Source organism: Martes martes (assembly GCF_963455335.1).
Source record: "Martes martes genome assembly, chromosome: 9".
In the NCBI taxonomy this organism is placed as follows: Eukaryota; Metazoa; Chordata; class Mammalia; order Carnivora; family Mustelidae; genus Martes; species Martes martes.
The window spans coordinates 33,889,941-33,917,384 of record NC_137896.1 but is presented as its reverse complement, the minus strand read 5'-3'; the positions used below and the strand labels follow the sequence as shown (position 1 = coordinate 33,917,384).

The following is a 27,444-nucleotide window of genomic DNA, read 5'->3' as shown; positions in this document are numbered from 1 at the left end:
AGAAGAGGAAAATACACTTTTAAAAAAGAGATTAATGTGCATGTGAATGCTATGGGTATAGTGACTTGTGGCCGGGATTGGTGAGACATAAAAGAGAAAGAGCTTAGAAAGACTAGACTGCACCTGTACACCACTCTGAACCCTGGCTTAGGTTTCAGAGACTCTAGAATCATTCCTAGGGCTCATGCTAACTGGGAGGCTGGAAGTGGGTGCTAGATAAAGCTGATGCCCCAGGAGCATGGCCCAGATCGTGAAAGGAGGTACAGAAGCACCAGTCCAGTCCAGAAAGTGACAAGAACTCTGGTATCTTCCTGAGGCTGGTATCCTCCCAAGGCTGTCAGTGGAAAAAAGAAATCCACTAGAAAATGACACATGTTGGTGTGAGATCTGGATTCCCACGATCCCCCATTCTGCAAAAAACTCCCAGGTTAGGAATCTGCCTAAAAACTTGTCAGGATCAGGAGAAACCCATAGGCCTCAGGACAAGGCCAACATAAATCCGCACTGTCACAACACAGGGCTTGAAGGACCCCTACTGGAAAAAAACAGTGAAATAATTTCTGAGTATGGACTCCTGAGAGTGGGAAGCAGACCCGTAAGAAGTGTGTGTGTGTGTGTGTGTGTGTGTGTGTTTTAAAGCATGTTTAAAATGTGCAAACAACTCAAGAATAAGATTTCGTCACTTCTAAGATGCATATTTTGCACATAGTAATATTTCTGATGTTGTAACGTGTTCTTCTACTCAATGCTGTTTTACTTGGAAGCAGCTTTCTTTCCTAGTCATTATAAAATAATGGTGTCTTTCAACTGATGGTGTCTTAGATCTGGAATTTCTTGAGGGATTGCTTTTTGCAAAGTGTTATTCCAGACATGGAAAAAAAAAAGTGAGGCAAGACAGACGGACACCCTCCTGTTCTGAAACTGGTATTCTGATGGGTGGATGAGTGGAAGTAGATGATTACAAAGAGAAAAAAAAAAATAGCTCGTATAGGCCTTTGGCAGGAAAAAAAGGAATTAAGCAGCTGGAATAGGTCTTTAAAAAATCTAGCCCAGTGTGTCTACTTTATAGATAAGGAAATCGATCCAGAGATATGATTTACAAATCCAAGGTCACAGAGGAAGATATGGACCTAGATTTCCCTGGATTCTTAGCACAATGCTCTTAACATGACACTGAGTTTCCATGATCTATAGTCTGAAACCGAGATTTTGAAACTTCCCACCATTACTAGTAAATTTCCAGTTCATATATCTTTTAGTCTTATCTGGCCAGCCAGATATAAACTACTTGAAGTCAAGGAACGTGTCCCATACAAGTAGTAGAGACTTGACTTTTAAAAAGGGGGTGTCTGGGTGGCTCAGTCGGTTAAGTGTCTGATTCTTTGTTGGGTTCAGGTCCTGATCTTGGGGTCCTGAGATTGAGCCCTGCATCGGGTCCACACTCAGCATGGAGTCTGCTTGTCCCTCTCCCTCTGTTCCCTCACACCTCTCTCACGCTCTCTCGAGTGTGTGCTCCCTCTCAAATAAATACATAATCTTTTAAAAAGAAGAGTTGTATGAATGGATGCTGCCATTCCTTGATTGTGCAAAGGTGCAGAGACATACCCACAACCACATATGGTTTGGGCATTCCCCACTGCTTGTCACACAGTCCTGGAAGCCACGTGTCCTTCGGAATCTAAATCCTGCCTAACGAATGGGCACATGCTTTCATTGACTAAGGGCCTTTTCTGTTTTCTACAGCCTCCAGGCAGGGCTAATCTTTCAAGTTATGCTTGGTTTCCTCTTACCTACTGTGCTGAAGTATTTAAATTAGAGACTCTTGTCATTCATGTATAGTAGGATCATACGGTGACACTGGGGTAATTATAGCCAACTGGTCGACCAGAATTAAGCCAGGCATCACCGAGGGAACCTAAGAATATATAACTGGTATAGCAGAAATCTGTATACCCTTAAACAGAAATTCAAGTGGATGATTTTGTCCTCTCAGCTAATTTTCTACATGTATGCTATCCCACATGATTATTTATGTCCACACTGAACAACACAGAGCCACCAGAGCCAAATATTTTGTAGGAATAATGAGTATATGCATAAAAGGTGGGAAGTACCCTTAAGGATGATAAATGGAATCACACTGACCCTCATCTTTTATTAGTGTGTGTTCAAGAAATTTTACATCTTTGACTTTCATCAGTTATATTTTTTTTTCTAAAAAATATTTTTAACAACAATTTTGCATATTTGTGTTCTCTTCGTATTCCTGTATATTAGACGGGCAGTATCGTAAGGCACAAAAAGTCCTGAACCTGGAGTCAGGCAATTCTGGGATTGACTCTTAGTGCCATTGTTCACCAGCTGTGGGGGCATGTGCAGACTATGTTTACCTCTCAGACTTCCACTTCCTTTACCTGAAAAATGCGTATAATGATACCTGTTTCATTGGGCCATAGAAAGATTAGATTACGCGGTGATGTAAACTGCTCCCTTCACAGTTAGTACAACGACGGCGGTTGCGATTCGTATTACTATTATTTTCCTTGTTAATTTAGTCCAGTACTCTGCAGTTTGTTTTACCGGATTGTAGGATCTAGTAATGTCTAAAACGTTTTCGACTACCATCTCTAAAACTTAACCTAAGTTAAGGAACTCATTTTACATAATATTCATCTTTTCAAATTTTAGAAGTATTTTATTGACCTTTTCAAATAATATTCTTTTCAGGATTTTATTCTGAAATCATGTTCAGGTTTATTATTTGCAAAAAAAAAGTGAAATAATAGGGCATCGTGGTTGATGTGTTTTCCAAACACAGCTACAAGAGTATCTGCTCTCCTGCAGGCACTTCTAGAATGTGATCTTGCCACTCACCCACCCCCTCGAAGCTGGGCAGGCCTTAATTTTGCTTTGATGAAAGAAATATACAGGCAGTGATGATGGGCCAGTTCTAGGCATCGTTCTTAAAGTAGTTTAGCAGCTTCTGCATTCTGCCTCTTAGAAGACTGGCTTTCAGGGTGTGCCATCTAGAACCTTGGCCACCATGCTGTGAGAAGCTCAAGCCACATGGAAAGGACAAAGGGAGGAGTTCTGGTCCTTGACCCTGCTGAGCTCCCCACAACAAATGCCAGCCACAGGAGTGGGCCATCTGGGACATCAGGCCTGACTGAACCCTCAGATGACTCCAGCTCTGGATGTCATCTGTCTGCAAATGCATGAGAAGCTTAAGGGAAAATCATCAGTGTGAGCCCAGATGCCCCCACAGAACTACGGGAGAAAGTAATAACGTGTTATTTAAAGCCTCTAGATTTTGGGGTGGTTTGTTATCTAGTAATAGAAAATTATAACAGTCACCAATTAAATAATTCCAGGTATCTTTGCCTTCTAGGGCACTCACTGCCATATACAATACATAAGAGTCAGTCAGTATTTGTGTTCTCTGGGAGAGGGGTTGAACCTCTGGTTTGGACACACAAAACACAACGTCCCGGTGAAGTCTGTTCCATGGTGAGCCATCTTTATAAAGCTGTCTTTATTACTGACATTAGTTAATTCTCACAACTTTCAGGTTTTCATCTATAGGAGCAAACTTTCCTAAAATCTACTTGTATATTTCAGATTTTCATATAATAAGTGGAGAGAGTTTCTCCAAATGTTTCTACATTATGTAGTCCCAACCATGACATAAATACAAGACAATTGTCCAACCAGTAGACACACAATTTTGCTAACCAATTTTCATACCACATAATGGAGAAAGAACTTTCTAAAACATTCCAGACCTTTCAAAAGGTCCATTTAAAACCAATCATTATGGCTGTGGCTATATGGCCCAAGTAATGTAGAGGCTAGTAGCAAATATTCTGATTTTTTAAGCAAGGCTACCGTTGCTAAAATCACCTACCTGTCTTGGTAATTCTGGTGAGCTGGTTATTTGAAAGAATATTAAATGGAAATTTTAATACTGGCTTTGAATTTCCAGGTCATTTCAAGTGTGCGCACAAACCCATCATTTCCCTGAGGGTCTCCACTTGTGTTCCTTTCGTGGTAACTTGCCTTACTACTATCATCATTAACAACGCTGAAGTTTATGTTTTTGTTTATAGAAAGGATTACAAAATTTCTTTTTATTCCAACCCCTTGCCTTCTACAGCAAGGATTCTCTGGCTGTGAATTTCAGATGAGCAGCTGATTGCACAACAGGAAGGGAGATGACTAAGCCACAAAAATCTAGTGCCCATGTAAACTGGAAGGAACATTTGGAAAAATATCAAAAAATACCAAATATGAAAGTTTGGTGCATGAGTGCACACTTGACTAATTAGACTTAAGCCATCACATTATGTAAAAGGGCCCATGGAGACAAACTCATGTTTTTCTTATTTTAAAAATTATTTTTGTGGGCACCTGGCTAGCTCAGTTGGAGAGCATGCGACCCTTGATTTTGGGGTTGTGAGTTCAAGGCCCACATTGGGTGTAGAGAGTACTTAAAAATAAATAAATAAACTTGTTTAAAAAAATTTTTTTGTGACACATAAATTAGAAGAAAACTGACTCACCACTTTCTATTTCCTCTTCATTATCATCCTCTAGGATGCTAACTGGGGCAGCAGATTCTCCAGCTTCCATCATGCTTTTCAAAGCCTCGAGCTGTTCTGTTATTCAAAACAAATAGGAAGGAGATGGTGACAGATGCCAGATGACTTGCAAAGCCCCAGTCCTAAGATCAACACCAAGAAGGGAATGTATAGTCTAAGTCCCTCGTGGTTACATTCCTAAGGCCACTGTCTCACCCAGATCTGCTGGTCAGACTTCTCATGGGACGTGCAACCTTCATCAACATTTGATGAAGGACTATGGGACGTCGGTGAAATGCCCAAAGTTCTGGTCCTAAATTGAGAGGAAGCCTCAGTCACTGAGAAGGATTTAAGGCTTGGTGCCAAAGGTCCACAGTTTTGAGAACAATGTTGTTAAGTGACGGAAAAGAGACAGGCACACCGGAGAGTGATACAACTTCAGGGAAAAAAATATCTGTGACCGACAGACCCAAGATTATTATCCTCACATATAAAAAGCCCTTATACGTCGGTAAGATGAAGAATTTTGAAAATGGAAAAACATGTGGAAGCACGTTATAAATAATGATGTTATCAAGAAATGAGCTACTAAGAACATTACTATCAAAAAACTAGAGTCTCGTTCTCCTTCAACCCATTGGACACACATACGTACAAGCTGGCCAAGAGCCAGCAGTAAGAGTATCACTGGGAAACAGGCATTCTCGTGTATTGCGGGGAGAGTGTAAATTGGTACACTTTTTCTGAAAGAAAGTGTAACAAGATGCATCACAATACAAAGTGCATACATGCTTTGGCCAACCAACGTGAATTGCACCAACTGATTTCAAGAAGCTGTGCAAATCGGACAAAACGAACATTGACTTAGGTTTATCATTGTTGTTTTTATAGTAATGAAAAGCCATCGATTTGGGACTGCTTAAACGGTAGCATATCCCACACAACAAATTCTGCAGAGTGATTCACACATCAGAAGTCAAGTTAGTATGTAGTAACATTAGTAGGAGTGTAAGTATACTCAGTTGGTTGAATTAAAGATAAAAAAACAAGCATATTTTTGAAAGATTTTATGTATTTATTTGACAGAGACAGAGCTCACGAGTAGGCAGAGCAGCAGGTAAGAGAGGGGTGTAAGTAGGCTCCCCGCTGAGCAGAGAGCCCAATGCGGGGTTCGATTCCAGGACCCTGAGATCATGACCTGAGCCAAAGGCAGAGGCTTTAACCCACTGAGTCACCCAGGCTCCCCCCACCAAAACCAGCATATTTAAACTGATTCCAGTTTTATAAGAAATGTATGTCTAAACATGTAGCTATAGTACATGTATCTATGTATAAAATACATAACTCAGTGTTATTTTATTATGTTCTTATATTTTTCTTTGTTGTTTTCATTTTCCTATGGTATTACTTTTGTAATAATAATTACTATAATTTAAAACTTAGATATAGATACAGTGTATATATACACATATATATCTGTGTATACACACACATGGAATACTACTCAGCCATCAAAAAAGAAATCTTGCCATTTGCATGATGTGCATGGAAATAGAGTGTATTATGCTAAGTGAAATCAGACAGAGAAAGCAATTATCATATGATCTCACTGATATATGTAATTTAAGAAACAAAACAGAGGAGCATAGGGGAGGGGAGGGAAAAATAAAACAAGATGAAGCCAGAGAGGGAGACAAACCGTAAGAGACTCTTAATCATAGGAAATAAACTGAGGGTTGCTGGAGGGGAAGCGTGTGGGGGTGTGGAGTAACTGGGTGATGGACATTAAGGAGGATATGTGATGTAATAAGCACCTGGATGTTATATAAGACTGATGTGTACCTGAACTTTACTTCTGAAACTAATAATATGCTATATGTTAATTAATTGAATTTAAATTAAAAAAATAAAACTTAGAATACCTAGGGTAAAAACACAATGCAATCATCCCCATATTTCAAGTTACCAATTCACTGAATTAAAAGACTAGCTGAAAGAAAATATTTTCAAAGAAAATCTCTAGGGAAAATATCTATATAAAATCATTCCTCTCTCACCACATATACACACATTCATGCATTCTCACATTCACCTAGGACCCCTAGATATGTGTATCTCACAGAGGCAAACTGTAAAGGGAAAGCTTTTAAGAGGACTTTAGGGCATATTAAGTGAAAAAAAAAAAAAAAGGAGTTCCTTCTATCTTGGTAAATTCTAAAATGCCTCTTTCACTTTCTTCTCATTTTGCCTCGGGATCATTCCAAATCCTGCATCTTATGAATATATGAATATGCTTTTCCCACCGCAGGAACCTACACTTAAATGTCAGTGTGGCCACTTTGCTCTGAAAAGTATATGCAACACTGTAATGCTCCCTTCCTCCCCCAAATCAGTGGTTTTAAAATAGATTTCATTTTAGACAGCTGAAATGTCCAAACACACAATGTGTGCATGCTTCATCATTGGTGTGTGTCTTTGACTTACTTTTTTCAACCTCAGGTTTCAGCCGCTTATTTTTGATGAGTATTTTTCTTTTGAGGTCATTGGGGGACGGTAAGGGCCTGCCTGGTTCAAGCTAGAGAAAAACAGAAAAGGCTGAATTAATGATGAGCTTCTTTAGTCTCATTCTCTGCCCAGTGTGAGCACGGAGGTCTGTTATACAGCCCAACATCCACTAGATGGCAGTCAGCACAGTTTTATGTTTTCATTCCCCAACCTCTATCAGCCTACTGCAAGAAACTCTGCCTTAGACTGCAGACTTGACATCCACAGTCTCCCAGAGCTGTGCAGAGCCACTCCACCTTCCCCAGCAGGAGCTAGGTCTGACCTGGAGTGCTGTTGGGTGAGGGCCTCGTGCTCAACTTCCGATCTTGCTCCTTTTATGCATCGGGCAAAGTACAAGGGGTCATTGAGATGGCTGGGGTCACAACGGCTTTCCCAGGCAGAAGTCGAGGGCTCCCTTGATCCCCTTAAATGTTAGGTTGTATTAGGAAGCCTGTTTACTCAGTAGGCTGATGTAACCCCAATACTTGGGATTATGGTTTTGTAGGTTCAGTAAGAGAATCAAGAAGGGAGTGGTCAGTTACCAAAACCTGACCTCTACTGTGATTTCATTTGCCTGGATTTATGGCTGCGAAGGCAGTGTCCTTTCTTCTATTACCTCTGACCCATACAACTGCGCCATATCTAGTCACCCACTCCCCATTCTCTCATGCATCTGCATATGCACCCACCCACCCCTCCATCCACCTGTCTTTTCCATCCATCCACTCATTTTTCCAAAAGTAATCTTTATACTACTTATTACATGCAAAGCACTATGCACTCCTATGCTTGTGTTGCGCCGAACAAGGCTCTTTGCCAAAATTCTGCTTCCTTCTGAAGCTTGCTGTAACCGGTCCATTCCCCAGCGATCTCTCTTGAACCTGGGTATCTCTAGTATTCAATATGTCACAGGCCATTTTCCTTTGTAGCTCTAGTTTTACCTGTGTTCTCTGTCTCCCCCACAGCCCCACTCAAGACTGAAAGCTTTTCACTTCAGGGAGGTCCCGCTCCCATGTGTATTCACATACGCTCCCCACAACATTTTCCATGTATGTGCATATCACTCTGCAAAGAACACAGTGGTCTTTCCACAGGAACAAGCACCTTAGCCCAATCAGAAAAGAACACAGAGGGTCTAGGTAAAACAAAAATAAAATTAATTAAAATCCGGCTGTTTCTTAGTTTGCGTTCCCTCAGAATCAGTCTCTGAGACAAGGATGTGAACAGACCCAAAGTCTCCTTGGGAGGCAGCCTCAGCAATGTCCAAACGGAGGGTGTGGGTTAGGAAAGTGAGAAAAAGGCGGCAAGCAGCCAACCCCAAGGGGGTGTTATCAGGCAAGTTATCACTGAGGGGGCAGGCGTGTGGTCCTGCTGGGGAGCCTGGCAGCTGGTGTAGATCCCATGCTCTGGAGCTGTCCCTCCTGCTGTGTGAGGGGACTGCGGGGGAGGGGTGTGAGCTCTGCGGCCCTTCTGGCCTGTCCTTCCCATATGGGCAGAGTCCGCTCTGGTGACCAGAGCACCCCACCTCACTTGAAAAGCTGCAGGCTCTGGCAGCCATAAGCAGGCCAGTGTACAGGGAAGATAGAGAGTGCTGCACGGACAGGGGCAGGGAGCCTGCAGCATGGCTTCCGTCCACAGGCTGAGGACAATCAGGGGGTGGGTGCAAAGGATCCAAATATCCTCTTGTCCTAGGCATTTTTTTTCCCCAGGTTTTTTTTTTGTTTGTTTGTTTGTTTTTAAATACTGCAGAGTACTTTACACTTAATCCCGTTAGCTCTCTTCCTATTCATAACATCTTGGGACAGTGGATCTTCACCACTTGGAAGTAATGGATCCTTGCAAAATGTGATGAACTCTGTGGAATAATTATACACTAAAAAAAGTTGTATGCAATTAGAATGAGGTCACTGACCTCACAAAGCCTATCTGTGGGCCATATGTTAAAGGTTCTTTGTTTTATTTATTTTTTAAAGATTTTATTTATTTATTTGACAGAGATCACAAGTAGGCAGAGAGGCAGGCAGAGAGAGAGGGGGAAGCAGGCTCCCTGTTGAGCAGAGAGCCCGATGCGGGCTTGATCCCCGGACCCTGGGATCATGACCTGAGCTGAAGGCAGAGGCTTTAACCCACTGAACCACCCAGGCGTCCCAATCTTTGTTTTATGAAGCAAGTTACAGGTGTAAACATGAAGCTCAAAAGTTGTATGTATAACATTTTCCTGGTATTTGTTGTTGTTGTCGTTGTTTAAAGATTTTATTGTATTTCTTTGAGAGACAGAGAGAGAGAGTGAGTGAGCACGTGTGCAGGCGAACACACGAATGGGGAGAGGAGCAGAGGGGAAGGGAGAGGGACGGGAAAAAAATCTCTCAAAACAGACTGCACTGAGCATGGAGGCTGACCTGGGGCTCAGTCTCAGGACCCCGAGATCATGGCCTGAGCTAAAACCAAGAGCCAGACACTCAACCGACTGAACTATCCGGGTGCCTGCTCCCCTACCCCCGCCCAATTATCTGTTTTGGAGTTGGGAGCTTGAACGTCAGACTCTTTTGATTTCAATTTAGGGGACTTCTTACAGCAGTGGGGTCCTATGGGTGCTGAACCCTATGTGCATACTTTATTCACCTGGAGGGTTTTTTAATATTTTTAATAGTCCTTCTAGATGGTTCTAGCAGGCAACCGAGTTGAGAACAAATGCTGAGTATAGACCCTTGGTCAGTGGGCATTTTATAAAATTTTAGGACAGAGATCTCAAAAACCGTAAAGGCCTTGAGACCCTTTAAATTAAATTGAACCAGATGTTTACTTTATGTCTCTCTCTACACATCTGTCCGAAGCACAAAAGCTTTCCATACCAATGAATTTAAATAAATATGAAGATCTTTAGTCCTCTAGCACTACTTGACCCTTTAGAAATGAATTTCAAAACAAATTCATTCAGGTTAGAAATACGGTTTGCTAAAAATACATACTGGATGTGATTCAAGTGCTTGTTTCAACAGGAGATCCCCAAATAGATCTTCGCAATATTTGGACATCTTGTACTGCTGATATTTGCTGGAGAGAGAGAGAGAACTGGCATTCGTAAATTCAAACATCCATTATGTGTCCAAGAACAAGAAACATCCATTCCTAGGTGATTCAAAACTCCCACTCTGCAAAATCCACGCTTGTTCTCTTGATGCTAAGTGAGACGCTCAGTTACATGCCACAGACTTTAACTGGAATAGTTTCAAAAGCAGATCCTCCTCCCCCCCGCCCCCCGCCAAAATAAGAGCTGGTAAGCAGACTAAAAAATGGCTTTCAAGTTCATCAAGTCTGCTTTCCAATCCACTGCCACATCTTCCAGCTCAGTGGAACTTTGAGCAAGGTGTCCTGATCGCTCACCATTTAGAGGGAGCATCTCTAAAACACAGCAAGATGACTTGTTTTTCCCCCTTTGTATTTTCTTTCTTTCTTTCTTTCTTTCTTTCTTTCTTTCTTTCTTTTTCTTTTTTTTTTTTTTTTTTTTTTAGGTTGGGGAGGTTGGTACTGGTTTGAGGCTTTTCTTTTTACTTTTTTTTTTTTTTTTGCATAAGACCAAGTATCCTTACCACTACCCCCAAACCATTCAGCTCTTTAAAAAGATGTAGAGCAGCAGCAGTGGGAATCGGGTGGTAGATATTTCAAATAGAACCCATCGTTATACCTGCAGTGATTTTCAAAGGAGAGAATTACAGGATATTCAGATGTGACAAATGCGGTTTCCTTGATGGCTTGAATAACATCCTTTAAAGATAAAAAGTGTTAATGAGAGAGAAGAGCCAAAAAATAAATTTAGGCACCTGAACCCATTCAAAGACTATTAGTTTCAGCTTTTCAGAAAGTCCGTTCTGGCAATTAAGACCTGGAGAGCCCATTCACCTTGATACCGTCACAGGGAGAGCCCCCTTGCGGTTAGACCCAAGCACAGCTAATGGTTAATGACAATTTTTTTCAAAGCTACCGTTGACTGCTCCAAAATTATGATGCTATTAACTGACAAGGAATTTCGTCTCAAGGGCATGCTGGCTCCTTGCTCGATTACCTGGCAAGACAGGTTCAGAGCTCATCTTTCTTGCTGAAGAGCAGGTGGGGTTTTGGCTACGTTTCATTAATTCGATGAAGATTCCTGTGACATTCTCAACATCCCTTGTTTCTGATTAGCCTGATGAAAATGGTTGGTGGGGGGAGGGGGCAGGTGACGAGGGAGGCTGTTCTCCTTGATCAAGCAACATGTGAGATGAGACAGGTGGTATCCTGGCTGCCCCTTTCTGAACTGGAAGCTCCGTCATCTGAAACCCCCTTTGAACAAGCTGAGCATATCCTTGCTCTCTGCTTAGCTTCAGAAAGCGCAGTTTCAAACCAATGTTTCCACAACCACAGCATCATGCTTGGTAAAAATCCCCAAATTCTTATTGGCTTATTGTAACCACAGGGAAAATCCCACCATTCAGTTAAATTGGAAAAAAATTATACAATAGTAATCTAGGCTAGTCCCTTTGAAACCCATCTAATGCCTTGGGTTAGAGAATCATGGAGTGTTTTCGTGAGCATCCTTATGCCTAAGGTGGTCCTTTAATTATTCTTGCTTCAAGTTTCTTTAGGTGAAAACTTCTGTGACCTTGCTTGCCAACTTGAGTTGACCAAGAATTACTCCTTGAGGAAAATTCTGGCTCTGCCCCGGGGTTCTCCTTTGCTCACCTCCGAGCTGAGAAGAAACAGCCTTCTTTTCAGCTAAGCTTCTTTATCAGGCCCCTTAATTCTCTAAAGAGGACAACCCTTCCTGTCAGTTTAGTTGGCTATGCAAACTCATGGCTTCCTACTGGAATACATTTTTGGTATTTCGCAGGCAGTGTAATTCCTTCTCAGGGAACATAACCCTGAATTTGTTGCTGCTCAAATTCACCAACATCTGGCTAAGAGAAATGGTATGCATGGAGGGTCATAGGGATAGGGCCCAGGCATCTGTTCTTACAAATACCTCTGGTGATTCCCCACATGCAGGCAGGGTCGAGACCATTGCTCCAGATGTTGCAATAACCATCCCAAATTGCACGCAACCGACAGAGACAGATGTACCTGAACAGTGGCCAACCACAGAATTGCATTTTTTTTTTTTTCAGAATTGCATTTTTTTGACTTGTCTTTTGGCAGGCTATCCCTGGAGCATATTGAGGAATGCTGTAAGAAACTAACCTTCCAACTGTACATAGAGATCACCAAAAGGCCATTACTGAAATGCCTGTTTGTAAAACTGTAGATGCCTCTCTTTGAGGGTCCTTGGGGAAAAGCCTTCTTTCTGGCATCAGGACTGGGAACAACTATGCTTCTTTGGACCAATGGGCCGGTTTCTATTTTGCAAATCTTGTGAATCATCATGTTTCTCTCCTCGCCATGAATTCTAGACAGTTTGGAACCCGTCTGTGGCATGGCTTGGCAGTTTATAGGACTTGATATTGAGGATTCATCAACTCTAACTTCAGTCAAAGTAGCTTCTTGCTCTGATAGGCACTATTTATAATCCTTTTTTTTTTCTGTATTCTATTTATCTTTTTACGCCATTTTGACGTTCTTCAGAAATAATGCAAAATAAGCAAGAAAACAAGACTGTTTTTAAAAGTAATTAGAGTCGGGGGATTCTGGCAGAAGAAGCCTCATTCTATGGCGCTGTCACCATCTGAAAGCAGCAAAGTCAGAAAAGGAAGGTGCTATGAAGTGGAGAAAACATTTTTCTTGACTTTCTCTTCAAAGCTAGAGGAAAGGAATACGAAGGTAAAACACTTGAGAAAATGAGTAATTTGTTTTCTCCACTTCATCTATCTCTACAACAGTCTGGAAGAGACTATGGCTATTTTGAAACTTACCTTAAAAAGGATATCTGTACACATTGCTTTTCCATGAGTTATGATCGGTTCTTGGTCTTCACCTTTTCCATCCCAACAGTCTAGTTCAACACATCTAGGCACACAGTGACATTACAAGATTGAGCCCTTACAATAAAATACTGCGTGTGTGTGCAAAGTAAAAGGAGAGACATCAAAATAAGTTGTTTTCTTATAGAAGCAGGACATGGGATGAGTTAAGTAACATGATTATTTTATGGAGTATGCAGGTTAAAATCACATTATATTCTTTATCACGTTGCCGTCATGAAAAAGGGACTGTCAGAGATGAAGTCAGACTTTGGAGATACAACCACCAGTGCGGTTCTGGATGAAATTCCAGTCATGACAAATCTACAATGAAGGACAATTTGGGGACAATTGGGAACATCTGAATGCGGGCTGGGATTTAGATGATGTTAAAGAACAGTTTTGAAAAATTTTGTTAGATGAAATGATGTGTCTTTGGCCATAAAAGAAAATGTTCTCATTGTGTCAAGTATTCAGAGGAAGAAGTAGTGATGTCATTTCCTTAGAGTCTCTCCATACACAAAAAATAGTGAGTTATTAAATACTAAGGTATGGCTATTGATAACCAAGAAAAAATATCATAATGTAACTACATTTCTTATTTTTCACTTTCAGCATTTTTTCCATATTTTAAACTTCAAATATTTGCCGATTTCCACAGAAGGAAAACCATTTTCAATAATCTTCATTCTCAGAGAATGACATTTTAAGACTTTTAACATTAAGTAGAGCTAAATTTGCAAATGCTTCAGACCAATAAGAAATTTAACATGACTTCTTGAAATTTTTTTTGCAATTTTGAGGGGGGGAATATTTGTTTACTTATTTGAGGGGGAATATTAAAAAATTTATAATAAAAACTATCTTTTGGCCCATAGGAGGATTCTAGAACTTTCTGGAGCAAAGATTATCTGTTCTTTTTTAAGGTTACATGACCAGCATAATCAATTAAAGAGAAGGAAAAAATGTCCTTTCATTCAGAATACTACCTCCTCCTTTTTTAGAGAAAAATCTTAAATTGAAGGGCATCATATTTAAAAAAAAGAAAAGGAACTGTCCTGAGCTTCTGACCTGCAACCAGCCAGGAGAACCTGTCTGTACATTTCTACTGAAGATTTCCCGCCAAACTGCCGGCCCGTGAGATAGGTGTTATGGGAAGAACTGATGAAGTAGTGGGCCAGAGGATGGTCCATTTCTTGGTAAAGTTCTAAACGATCCAGGAAGACTGGGGCATTTTCATCTGACATCAGGTATCTGCAAAACCCATCACTTGATATGAGGCCTGGGGGAAAAAAGAACAGCTAGTAGACATGTGGCTCGGAAGATACACCTCTCACATTTTTCTTCATGTAAGTTGAGGCAGCTTCATTCAGAGTAAATTGCTTCTCATTCTCTTTCCCAAGAAACTTCATCCTTCGGAACTTGAATAAAGCAACAGAGTTGCACATCACAAGTAACCTAACCCATTCCACAAGACAGGGCGCTTTCTGCTTTTCTAAGTAGGATGACAGCAGCACAGATTCCCTGAGCTCAGAAGCGCAGCACCAGGAGTCAAGGGGACCTTTTTCAGTTCCGCTTCTACCACTTACTCTCTACGTTCTTGGGTCTCAACCTCCTCTTCTGGCAAATGGGGGAGAAATACTGGCCACACCCACTTTCCAGGACTATCCCGAATGATAAAGGACAAGACATACAAGAGGGAGTCTTAAAAAAGTGGAAAAGAGGGGGGCACCTGGGTGGCTCAGTAGGTTAAGCATTGCCTCTTGAACTCAGCTCAGGCCTTGATCTCAGGGTCGTGAGTTCAAACTCTACGTTGGGCTCAGGTGGAAAACCTACAACTGTAGGGCACTACAGTTCTCACTGGATTGGAGAAGGAATGAGCAACCTCTCTGGGTTTAAACAATTCATTTCTCCTCTTTTCTATGCACAGGGTGTAGGACTGGTGAGAAGAGTAGTCATCACTGAAATGTGCAGTGGTCCTAAGAGCCACCGTTCATTTTGGTCAGTCCTTTCTGATACAAAGCCAGTCCCCTGTGGTCTCAGGAGAAGTGATCAATATTTCTACAACTCCCACCCCATCAACTATCGACTGCCTCAGCTTTTTGGATTTTGTTTTTTTTTTTAGTCTTTTGTTTTTACTTAAGCATTTGCAAGTTATGAACTGATTTCAAGCTTATAAAGAAGTACAGATGATAGCATAACAACTAACTATGGACCCAGACCACAGCTTCATAACATCTTCCCTTATTTACTGTTCATTTTTCCAGAGGAATACATAATTACAGATGCCTCTGCAGCACCCTGGCCTCCCACCCTCCATTCTATTGCAGTTCCTCTTTCTATTCCCTCTTAGACAACCATTCCCGACTTTTTGTATTGAACATTCTCCAAATGGATTTGTAACTCTACTACATACGCCTGTATCCAAACCATAGGTAGTTGTGAATATTTAAAAGATTGTATAAAAGATAGTCCATTATTTGCATATGCAAATTTGCTAATGTTACATTTTCTTATAACTGGTTCAGTTAATATAAACAGCTCTTGGTCTTTTATTTTCCCCTGAATAATGTATAGTAGTAGGCATAGGCGTGGTATGTAGGACTGTAGAATGTAGAATAGGTCCATGTCTGAATACATCCATTTATTGTCCATGATTCTGTTGATGGGTATTTAGGAAATTTCTAATTATAATTAAACGTACTACAATAAAAATCTGTGCACCTGTCTCCTTGGGCACACACATCCATTCTAAGAGCAAGTACTTTTGAAGGCACTGGGACAGAAGAAATGATGGGAGAAACAGACACACCCGGCCTTCACAAAATGTATTATGGGGAAGAGAACAAATAAATTAGCAAATAAATATAAGTATAATGTAACGTCATGCAAGTGCTAGAAAGAAATAGAAAGCAGGGAATGAAGGTGATCAAGAATGCCCAAGATGCTGTGTTAGATACAGGGCCAGCAAAAGCCCTTCTGAGGAGGTCACACTGATGAATGGGGAGCAAGCCGCCTGTAGTCTGGGGAATCATCCCAAGTAGGACAAGCAAGTGTGACGACCTTGACACAGGAGTGTGTGACCGAGGGGAGAGGGAGTTAGAAACGAGGCTAGAGAGGAAGCCAAAAGCTACATCAGTTGGCCTGAAGTCTTCGCTAAGTACTGTGGGTTTTACTCTAAGTGTGTTGGGAAGCCTTTGGAGGGTTCCAAAGAGTGGGATAATATGATTAGATTTAGTTTTCAATGGTTTAGTCTGGCTGCTGTGTGGAACATGAACTGTAGGGCACCGAGTAGAAAGACGACTAGTTAAAAGTCAGTTGCCATCATCTAGGAAGACATGATGTAGGCATGGATAGACCAATGAAGGTAGAGATGGTGAGAAGTGATTTATTCAGGGCTTATTCTGAGGATAGATCTGGGAGGTTTTACTGATGGATCAGAAGTGACATGAAAGAATAACAACAACAACAAAAGAACAAGAGCAAGTCAGGGAAGATTCCAAGAGTTTTGGCCTAAAAATTCAGGTGAATCATGGTAACATTTATTTTCCAGGCTGAGAAGGGAACAGGTCTGAGGGCAGGGAGAATCAAAACATGTTGTACATATACACCTGAAATGCCCATCAGTATCCAAATGGAGGACTCTACCGCAGGTCTGTAGTTGAAGTTAGAGGTCAGAAGTGGAGAATTTGAAAGTCATGTGTGTAGAAGAAATTTAAAGCCACTGAGTTGAGTAAGTGTGCTTCCTCTGACATCCAGAGCTGGGAACAAGATGGGAGGTTCTCTAAGATACATACCTGGAGGTGGATAGGCTGGGCTGTAGAAGGGCATGTTTTCTACTCTACCATTCATTGCCAATATATTCAAAAAGGTGGTTGTTTGTACCAGTTTAAGCTCCTCCCAGAAGTTTATAATGTCTTTTGTACCCCATTCTCACTCATACTTAATAATGGCAGACTTTAAAATTTCTGTCATTTATGAATTGGTGAAGCTATGATTTTTAGATGCATCAATGCAATTTCATAGACATTTGAATCTGGAAGGACTTTAGAAATAATGAAAGACACACCTCTATCATAACATTTATCATACTGCCAAGGAACTACTGAGCCTTGTCCTTCGACAGATCACAAATGTCTTACTTTTGAATCCCCAACATCTGGTCCAGGGCTTGGCAACTAGTCAGCCCTCTGTAAACTTCAAGAAATGAAGGTAGGGGAGCGGAATATTAGTTGAATGACTGTATGAGCTCCACTGTATTATGAGCAGGGAAACTGAGGCCCAGGAATAGGGTCCCTTGCTCAAGGTCACACAGTGACAGGACAGCAACAAGCAACAAGACAGGACAGGATAGCAACAATACTATTGCAAAGTATTACATGAGCTATCAAGCCACCCCTCCCTTCACTTTAATCCCAAGCAATGTAGAGTAAATAATACTACTCAGAGTGTTGGCATAAAGGTAAATAAGGAAGCACTCATGCTGGAAGGAGTTATTTGGGGCCATAGCAGGAAGTATAAGTGTATGACTATTTGAGTTGGAAACAGATCAGGGTGGGTCATGTGGTATGGCGTGCCAGCATGAATATACATGGGTTTCATGTGGGTCCAGAGATTATATAAAACTTTTAGCCACATTCACTGAGATACAAAGAAAAAAGAACATGGAAACTGAAGCCATACTACCCAGGGACACATGGGAAACATAGAACTTGAACCTGAATCTCCCTTCAACCCTCCACTGGAACACAAGGCTGAGGCTCAGGTAGCTCTTGTCTCAGGACCTCCTGTCCAATTATAGCATCACCTGTCCCATCCTTTGCAGGTGCCTCCCTCTGCTACAGGACTGATCTTCAATTTCCTCTCCATGCCTTTTCTTTGTCAAATACTGGAATGGACAGCACACTGCTTCCAATGTTTCATTGAAGGAGGCAAATGTTCAGAAACCCTAATAACTGGTTCCTGACCATTTAATTTCCTATCAGTTGCATTTGTATTCCATAACAGAGGTCAAGTGATGGGTAGGCTCATCAAATCATGTATTAAAATTTACTCAGCTTGGCAAAACAAAAGGGAGAAAGAGAAGGTATAAACTTTTATAAGACGTAAAATTCCTTCCAAGCTGGCAAACAGAGACCATATGGGCATTTTTGCAGTTTAAGCATTAAGCAATACCAAAGATCGAATGTGAGAGATTACAACGGGGAAAATATCACTAACATGTGTTTAAAATACAGTGAATTTACATTATGCCTCAGGCAGCATGGGCAAATTCTAATGTAAGGTAAAATTTATACTAACTTAAAACAGGAAAAAAAAAATCAGTCCATTAAAAATTCTTGGCTCTAGGAAGCTCCAAAGCATTTAAAGATGTCGTTAACTAAATATCCAAGAATGTTTAAAGTTGCATATAGTCTTGCTTTTTCTTTAATAAAGAAAATTGTCTTTCTTCACTTTCATTACCTTTTTTCTTCAAATCTTCATCGGGTTCATACATCTCGATGATCTGCATTGCCCTTTTAGCATCATAAAATGGGAATAAAATTTCATTCAGTCGAGGGTCTCGCTGATGCTATGATGAGAAAATAACCCCATTTAGGTTGACATTTCTCACCCTTGGATCATAACACATCATTAAAGTATGTAATTTCTAAAATAAGGTCTATTTAGAATATCACATTTATAGTTACAAAGATAGGATTTCACTGTCCTACTGTCTTTCTCCCTAAAATATACTTCAAAAAAGTCCAAATTTGGGAATGCTTTGTTGGTTTCTCTCACTGAACTAAAAAGAGAATACAGAATATATATTTTTTTCCTTCATAAGCTCAAAGATATATAAAATAGTGTGCATGTCAATTGTACTGTCTTCTAGTTCCCATACCACAGGTGAGAGATTAAGCATAAATATCTATAAAAAATGAGGTCAAAAATCTTTGGGGGAAATAAGGGAAAAACAAAAGCAAAAACCAAAAACCAAAACAAAACCCAAAACCGAAAGCCAAAAAACAAAAACAAAAACCAAATAACTCAAATTGCTAATGTACTAACTTAAGTGCCCAAAAAGAAAAACAATAGTAACAACAACAACAACAAAAATCTCTAAGATTAAAACAGGTAAACATCATTTCATTTTCATAGTTTTTTTTAACATAAAGAAAAGTTTTCTTGGGCAGTCTGCAAACTTCATTTTCTTGAGTAAATATTTATCAAATCAAATCCGTTATAATAATGATGACAATTAATCAGCACAAGGATATGTATCAATTATTGACAATATGAGAATATGTATTTGAATATCAGTAGTTCAGAAAGTCTTTTTCACTAGGAACTAGAACTGGGTTTGCCCTGAGGAAATTCTCTGGGCAAGGTGAGTCCATGAATGATTAAGGCACCTAGGAAGCTGGCGATGCCATTCTTTTCAAATCAGCACCTGGATGCTCATGGTACTATTGGAGACACCAGGAAAAATGCCATTTCTGCAGTTCTGTCATACAAACTTCACAGCAGTGGCAAAAAAAGTCCAATTTACTGACTCAGCTACAGTTGTGTGTGTGTGTGTGTGTGTGTGTGTGTGTGTGTATGTGTGTGTCTATATCTGGAGGCATTGGGTCCATGAAACTTCCTTAATGTTCACCGTGACTTGGACCCTGGTCATTCATCAATTATCTGTAACTTCCATGGCAATAATGGGAGATAAGCAGATGTGAGCAAAACCTGGTCAACAGGTAGAACCTTGGCAACATTTCTTTACCCAAATATATGCACAGACGTTGGAAAACAGAATTGAGATGTTGTTTGAGAAACAACTGTGAAAGGTTCATATGGATTTCCCTTCCCCATTTGTTGTGAAATGAAAGTTTGAAAAGTGGGTAACACAGAATGAATGCCTTTGGCCAACGCAACACGCACGATGTGATTTCCTCCAGCACTGGTGGCCTAGCCTACTCTGGTCCTCCCACCTCTTTGCCCAGCCAAGAGTGTTAACTCATAAGGAATCAGTATCTTTTGGTCAGTTTATCCCAATGAAGCATGCTTCTGTTGTAATCTAAGAAATTACAGCTCACAACAGCTCACGTCCATGCACGTGCAAGAGCAGAAACTTATTTTAACAACAGGCCTGGAAACCATAAAAAAACAAAACTCGTGGGGCGTGCAGAGAGAAACTGTGAGGTGGACCGTGGAAGGCCAGGCACGTGAAGGCATGCTACAATCTTATTTATGAAACAGAGGGGCATCATGCAATTCTAGAGCCCGCTATTTGAGGCCATGACAAGCACCACCCCTCCGGTGAGAAGGCATCGCTTTTAAAAACCAACAATTACACCAATGAACAGAAAACTCTTTCTACGCACATTCCTTCTCCCGTCTCTGTAAAATACCATCATGGAAGAAGATGGAGATGGGAGGAAAAGGTCCTTTTTAGACCCCACTGCAGTCATTTTCATGGTTGGCCACTATGTTATGCTTCCTTATTAAAAGTAGGATTTTTTTTTTTTGATTCAAAGATATGCTCATTGGTAAGAATTCTGGACTCATGGAGATGATGGGGGCAAATCCATATGAATTTAAAAAGTGAGAGAAGGAAGAGATTAAGCTGCAGAGGAAAGAAGAGATTATATTAGCTAAAGAAGGGGGAACCCGGATGCTCCTAGGTGCTTTTTATATGCCTATATATGCCTGTGAGCTTGGTGTGACTTATAATGTGACCGCTGATGGCAGCAGAGGCAGCACCTGACCCTGGAAGTTAAAATGCAGATTCTCAGGCCCCACCAAAGACCTACCAGATCTGATTTTCTGGGGTTCTGGGTTTTCTGTGCTTTTTATTCTGGTGATTCTGCTATGTTCAAGCTTAAGAAACACTGCTCTAACATGTAAAAGTATGCATTTTTAACACATTTGTATTATCAGTAACACAAAAAAACCAACTAACCAACCCAAAGACCTACATCCTGCAAGGACAGAATGCTAAATCTTTGAGATGTCCTCCTAATTAAAGCCCATTGAAATTTAGTCCCAGGGCACAATATTCACTAGAACATACTGTCTATCAGAAGCAAAAGCCAGGAAAACCAAGCCCTAAAATGGATTTATCATCATCCCCTAATTGTACATTTGCAGCAAACAAGCATTAAAAGCAGACAGTACGAAACCGTATTTGTCTTTGCATCGTCCACCAGATAACATGATCTTTGCTTCATTAAAGCTTTCATGTTTCACAAAGAAAGCATAGCGCACTCTGGATAGTCCGAAGGCAAGGAAGAAGATAATAAAATTTGCATTAGAGTCACAAAACGATCATGTTTATAGGAAATAACAAAGACGAAGAAGATCACTCCCAGGTGAACTCAGAGTAATGAGGTCGCAGAAGAGTCCCACGCAGCCGTAAGCACAGTGGGGCAAATGGTATACAACTCTGAGGGTTCACTGGCTTTCCGTGGGGATTTGGGGGAGCAATGAACCTATGACATTCACCTCTGGACCTCCAGAGCACTGTAAAGTGAGATCTAAACAACTTCTGAAAATAGGTCACAGAACTGTGCCCATGTGCATGAGGAGACAGGGGTCATCACTCCATTAGTATGTCCTTACTCTTACTGAGAAAAAGCATCATCTGGCTTTAACCCAAGCAGCCTTGGGAGAGACAGCTGTTGACCAAAAAATATTCAGATGAGATACAAAGAAGATAAAGGAATAATTTGCAAGAGGGGGCTTACCCGAAACACTAAATACCTCCTTTTCTTCCCGTGTCTATGTATTAAAGAATAAAGATATTATAAATGGAAAGTGATCACAAGCCCTTTCCTATGTAACAGCAAAATAAAACAAACAGGTCTAGCCCTAACGTGATCATATAATGTGTGTGAGGCAGGGGGGAGATCACTAGCAACAAGTAAAGCCGATTCTGGAAAATTGTGGTCATCTCAGACCTTTTCCTTCTTTTTCTCATCTCAATCTCTCTCTCCAGGCCTCCATGCATCTCCTGATTCTGTAGGCTGTCCCCATCAGTTATCACCTTTGTGAGAGAATAAAGGTAAAACTGAAAGCAATTTGGCTTCTTATTGGAAATGTGGAAAGAGAAGTGAAATTAACTAAAGCTCAGGGACATTAATTTGCTCCACCACAGATAGCTGAGTTGGAAGCAGTATCTAACCACATGGCAACTCACAGTATGTATATCTCTACAGGCTTCCTCTGACTCTGGTTTACTATTTTCATAAAACAGGAAAAAGAAAAGTTTCTCTTGGTTCACTGATGTGAACAAGAGGCACAGCTGTGGCAAAATTTTAGATCTGAGTGCTCGATTTCCATGACTAAATCCGTCACGGAGAATAAGGGAAGGTATATGATGCTTACACTCTTCCCATCCACACTAAGCATTCCAAGGAGGAACCTAGGTAATTCACTAGGGCAGTGCTTCACAAACTTTAATGTGCAGACAGAGAAGAAGGTCTAAAGCTACTAATGAAGGTATCCATGGACAGGGAGGAGGTGGTACAAACCCCTACGTGGTGACCAAGAGAGTAAATGGCCAGTACTCTCTTCTCTCATTCCAGCTTCCTGGAAATACACATGAGTACACTGAACATAAAATTTTATCTAAAGAATAAAAGGATTTACAAGCTGGAAAGTGGTGGGTGGCAGCATGACTTTTTCCCTATTACTTATTCTAATTGGCTAATGCTGGTATACATGTGTCTATTGATTTTTGTTCCGTCAATCTGGTTATTCTGATGAACTCTTACTCAAAGAGTTTTTCAGTTGATAATTTTTGATAGGGTACTCAATCATCATCTTCAAACGATGAGTAGGACTTTGTCCTTTTGCATTCATGAGACTCATTTATTTTTCCTATCTTATTGCATAATACGGTGCTTCTAACACAATGTTGAATTTTGGCTTGTTGACACGATGTAGCTAAGGCATTTTGAAAACATTCGGATCTAAGTTTTTGGAGCCATAGACTCTTACACTGCAATACCTGCTTCCTTCTTGAGCGAATGCTATCTCCTTTCATTATGAGTTTTGAAGTTGTTCTGCCTAAAGTGTGCTTCTGATTTTGGAAAGAGGAGAAGAGACACTATAGGACCCAAAAGAGGGTACAAGGTGCTGGCAGAATGTTTTCTAACTTTGAAAAACTTCTTCAAGGGTACATTCAGATTGCTCTCTAGTCTTTCCAATTCCCTTTGCTAGGATAGAAAAGGATGAGATTTGGGCACTTAGATTAAAAACAAAGGCTGTACACATTCCTGGACAATCTTATAGTCTCTATGATCTAAAGAAATCAAGAATCACACTGATTCCATGTGTCCCACCCCAAAAGGAAAGGTGCTTCCTTACCATGAGTGAGAAGCCAAGCAGAAGAAAATGTAACAACACATGAGTGCTACTGGCCACTGTGATATTGATGTATAAAAGCTTATCAAATAATAAGTATTTGAAGAAAGAATTTGGATGGCAGAGCCAGGAAGCATGGATTGATCATATCTTTTAAAAATTAAATGTTATGTCTTAGACTCACAAAAATGACAAGTGATGATGGGGTAGGCTTACAGAAACAACCCATAAGAGAAAAGGCATGAGATAAGAGCCCACGAATGCCGTGCCTGTCCTCAAGACTTCAGAATTTTTCTTTATTTTCATGGTGACATACATCATAAGGTCTCTGTCGTGTTTACTAGATGCCTGCACACCAGCTTCATCTCAGAGTAGGCAAAAGACCTTGTTCCTAGGGAAGTAGCAAACCAATGATAAAGATTTTCTCCGTGCCTTCCAACAGTCTTCCCTCTTTAGCAAAAAGCAAGACTTTCCTGCCCATCTCCCCAAAACTTAAGATGATCACTGACCCAAAGTGCATGAAGAAGCTGAAGGAAATAAAACAATACATCTTAAAAATAAAGCAGAAGAGGGAGAAGGAGTTAAACAAAGAAACAAAGCAAGGTAACTTAACCTCTGAGTGATAGTGGCACAGGAATGTGGATAATATCTGGGTAAAGATTATGAACATAGTATTCACGTGACCAAAAACTAGTGGGGTGGGAAAACTTGAAATGTCTTCAAGTGAAATCAATTCTGTATTGTACTGAGAGGCTTATTAAAAGTAGAGGCATCTGTGTGATAAATGGAATAGCTAGTCTTCCCAGCACAAACGCTATAGGCTCTGGTTATTGTAGCATTGACGGGGCGAGCCTACCAATGGGAAGCCACTGAGCCCTAACAGGGCAAGAAAACAGAAGCCCTTTGGCAAAGATGTGATTTGTCTCCACAAACTGCCAAATTACAGTCTGCCGGCTGCTGCCCATTCTTTGGGGTAATACCTCACGTCTGGTGTGATACTCTGTCTTCAAAGCTTCTCTCTTTATATGGTATCATGGCTAAATTATACTAAAAACATTGTTTTGAAACAAAAATATATTGTCCATTCCATTAATGTGCTAGAAAAAAAAAAAGGACATTTTCCATTGTGGATTAGCAAGAGCTTCAGCGGGTTTCACTGAACAGAACAATTTTTCATACATGTAAAGAAAAAAAAAGTTAATTTTAGTTGTCACAAAAGTTGCAACCATTACGTGTTCCAAAATATTTTTCTCTTGTGCTTCAGCAAATGTTGTCAACCAGTGCTGGTTGTTGAGTGAATCATATTCTAAATTGAGCCCTAAGCTTGTTATAAAAAAAAAAAAAAGTAAAAATTTGACCCGCCATCTAATTGACCTATTATGTACTATATTTTCACCCAGGAACTCCACTGTTGTGCTCGTTGTCAAAATATTCTCTTGGAACCTACATATCGTTCTTACATGCAATCCATTAAAAGACAAAAATAAAGCTTTCCAGTCCATGCAAAGGTATGAGAAAAAGTTAGCAATGGAGAATCCGGCTACAGTGTGGGTCATTTCAATCCATTCTCTATTTAATGAGATCAATAGGAAGAGAAAAAAAAAGTACCTTAAATATCATCTTGCAAAAACATAGACACATTTAATTAAATGAATATATTATAAAATTCACACACCACACACACACACACGCACGCACAACCAGAGCTATACATCGCAGCAAGGAAACCAACAAAAAAAAAGCAGTGTGCAAAGCCGACGTGTAAGAAGTGCATGAACACAGGAGCAGCAGCTGATTTTTGCACCTGGTAAAGGAAGCCATATGGAAAGATCAGCAGGTCAGAAGCAAAGCGAACAGGGCAAATGGAGGCGGGCATGCAATGGGGACACTGGAGGAGGCAAGCCACTGCACACAGACTTTATGGAGTTAATGTATGAAAAAGCTTACTTCATTTAGAAAGCTCACTAATTGGTCTACCGTTAAATAATCAGTTTTGTCTCCATTGCTGAAAAGAAATTTATTAGAAAAAGTAAGTTTTTGTATATGATGCTACAGTAGGCACGATTTACATGTTGACATTTGTTGAGGATAATTCTAAACTTATCTTCTAACCCTGAAGTAGTGGTGCATTCTCAAAATGGCCAGAGACTGTTTGTAAGAACAAAAAACAAAAACCAAAAAAAACAAAAAACAAAAACAAAAACAAAAAACCAACAACAACCCAACAACAAGAGAAAGAAAACACTCCCACTAGCTCACGGAAAATGTCTGCAATTCTTCCTTTTAGCATTATAGAAAGCCGTTACTTTAGAAACAACATGTAAGTCATCCATTTGAAATAACTAGAATGAATGAACTTTTCCACAACATAATAACATTCCAAATCAAATCTAGTTAGTTCACATAATGGGTTAATACCTAAAGGAGCAGGTTAAAATTGTAGGTAGTTAGTAAAGCCAATGCAAGGGGGGGGGGGCGGGGATCGTTCCAGGTGCTGCCATTAATTTTTGTAAAAGTTTCTCAAAAACTCAGAGTGAACTTTTACAGTGATAAGCTACGGGGTGAAAAATGGAACCCTAGCTACATAATCCTGGAGACTCTCAACATACTATATTCAAACATTACCACAAAAAAATGTTTTAAAAGTCTAAAGGGACAAGAACATGACATTTTCTCAGAAGTAGAACTTACATTTTTTTAAAAAGATCCTCTATATCTGTCCGAGGACAAATCTTTTGTGTCAGTTCATAGAACTTTTCATAAGTAAATGCCGCAGGCTCAATTTCGTCATTCTGTAAAGAACAAAAGAGTGTTATAACTCATGCAACCTCTTTTTCCTTAGAGGGAAGGAATCTACAGGATCATGATGCAAAGCAATGACCACCTGGGATCCCAGGGCCTCTATCTTTGAGTCTTACTGAGAGAAGCCAGAAGGCCAATCCCAGCTGTGGCCAAGCCAACCCGTCAGGACCCTGAGTGTGTAAATGGGTGTTTCCAGTTACCAAGGGCAGCCATGACTTGTGTGTTCAAACACTGACTGACTACAGCTGGGCTCACTCTGGGAAACACCCCATAAAACAAACATAAAGAAACATTTCCTCTTTCTCTCCTTGACAGGGAAAAGTAAGTGCCTGCCTAAAGGATGCTGAATAAATCCAACCTAGTGATTACTTAGGTTTATCTTGCGAATTTTCACAAGACCCCATGAAGGAGCTCAGGACAACCACGTAAAATTTTACTTCTCAATACTGAAGTTTGTATTTCCGATTGGATTTGTTAAAGTAGTAACAGGCTTAAGTCTTTCCTGCAATCCATAAATTAATTTCAATTATTCTAAATCCAAAGGGCCAAGAATGCAAATGGTATCTGGAAGGAGGGGTGCTTTATAAAATACCGCACCGCCATCTTGAAGCACTGGTTATATTAGTCAGTTCAGGCTGACATTGTGTTTAGTTAGTTAAGGCAATGTGGATGGGCTTCTCTAAGAAGCTTTCCCGGGGTGCCTGGATGGCTCAGTCATTTGGGCACCTGACTCTTGACTTCTGCTCGGATATGATCCCAGGGTCTTAGGATCGAGCCCAGCATCCAGCTTTGCGCTGGGCATGAAGCCTGCTTGAGATTCTCTCTCCCTCTGTGTGCCGCTCCCCTCCCCACTCTCTGTCTCTCAAAAAATGAGTTTTCCAGAAGCTGTATAAAAGAGCAGCCTGGCTATCATTTCCTTTTCTTAATAAAACTGATAAAAACATTTTCAAGTACCCTATTTGAATTTGAAAACATTTAGTTTAAAATGTCCAGAAAACAAAAGGCAGGCAGGCAGGCAGGCAGAAGGGAAAGCTACCCGTACTTTACGTGACTGAAACCAGTTTTGAATCTAAACGGCGTCAGTTGAACATAAATCAGCTAGCTTATTACATATGAGAACCTAAACAGACAAAATCATTTTAGAAACACATAGTTAAATAAATAAATACCTTTCCACTGGGAAGACCTAATTCCTTGAGGGCTTGAAAGATCACTTTTTCTGTTTTCCCCGATGCAAAGGTTCTAGTAATACT

General features: G+C 40.4%; 1 protein-coding gene across 1 annotated transcript in view; it reads right to left on the bottom strand.

Moving 5' to 3' along the window:
- The window catches only part of PLCB4 (phospholipase C beta 4), a 408,965-nt gene that overhangs the window by 68,819 nt on the left and 312,702 nt on the right, over nucleotides 1-27,444 (bottom strand). The window contains exons 10-19 of the mRNA XM_080813478.1: nucleotides 27,361-27,442; nucleotides 26,081-26,181; nucleotides 25,337-25,394; nucleotides 18,515-18,623; nucleotides 14,123-14,333; nucleotides 13,004-13,097; nucleotides 10,807-10,886; nucleotides 10,091-10,175; nucleotides 7,062-7,152; nucleotides 4,560-4,655 (exon numbers count right to left, since the gene is read on the bottom strand). Of these exons, the coding sequence (XP_080669604.1) occupies nucleotides 4,560-4,655; nucleotides 7,062-7,152; nucleotides 10,091-10,175; nucleotides 10,807-10,886; nucleotides 13,004-13,097; nucleotides 14,123-14,333; nucleotides 18,515-18,623; nucleotides 25,337-25,394; nucleotides 26,081-26,181; nucleotides 27,361-27,442 (1,007 nt within the window). The remainder of the gene's footprint in view (nucleotides 1-4,559; nucleotides 4,656-7,061; nucleotides 7,153-10,090; nucleotides 10,176-10,806; nucleotides 10,887-13,003; nucleotides 13,098-14,122; nucleotides 14,334-18,514; nucleotides 18,624-25,336; nucleotides 25,395-26,080; nucleotides 26,182-27,360; nucleotides 27,443-27,444) is intronic.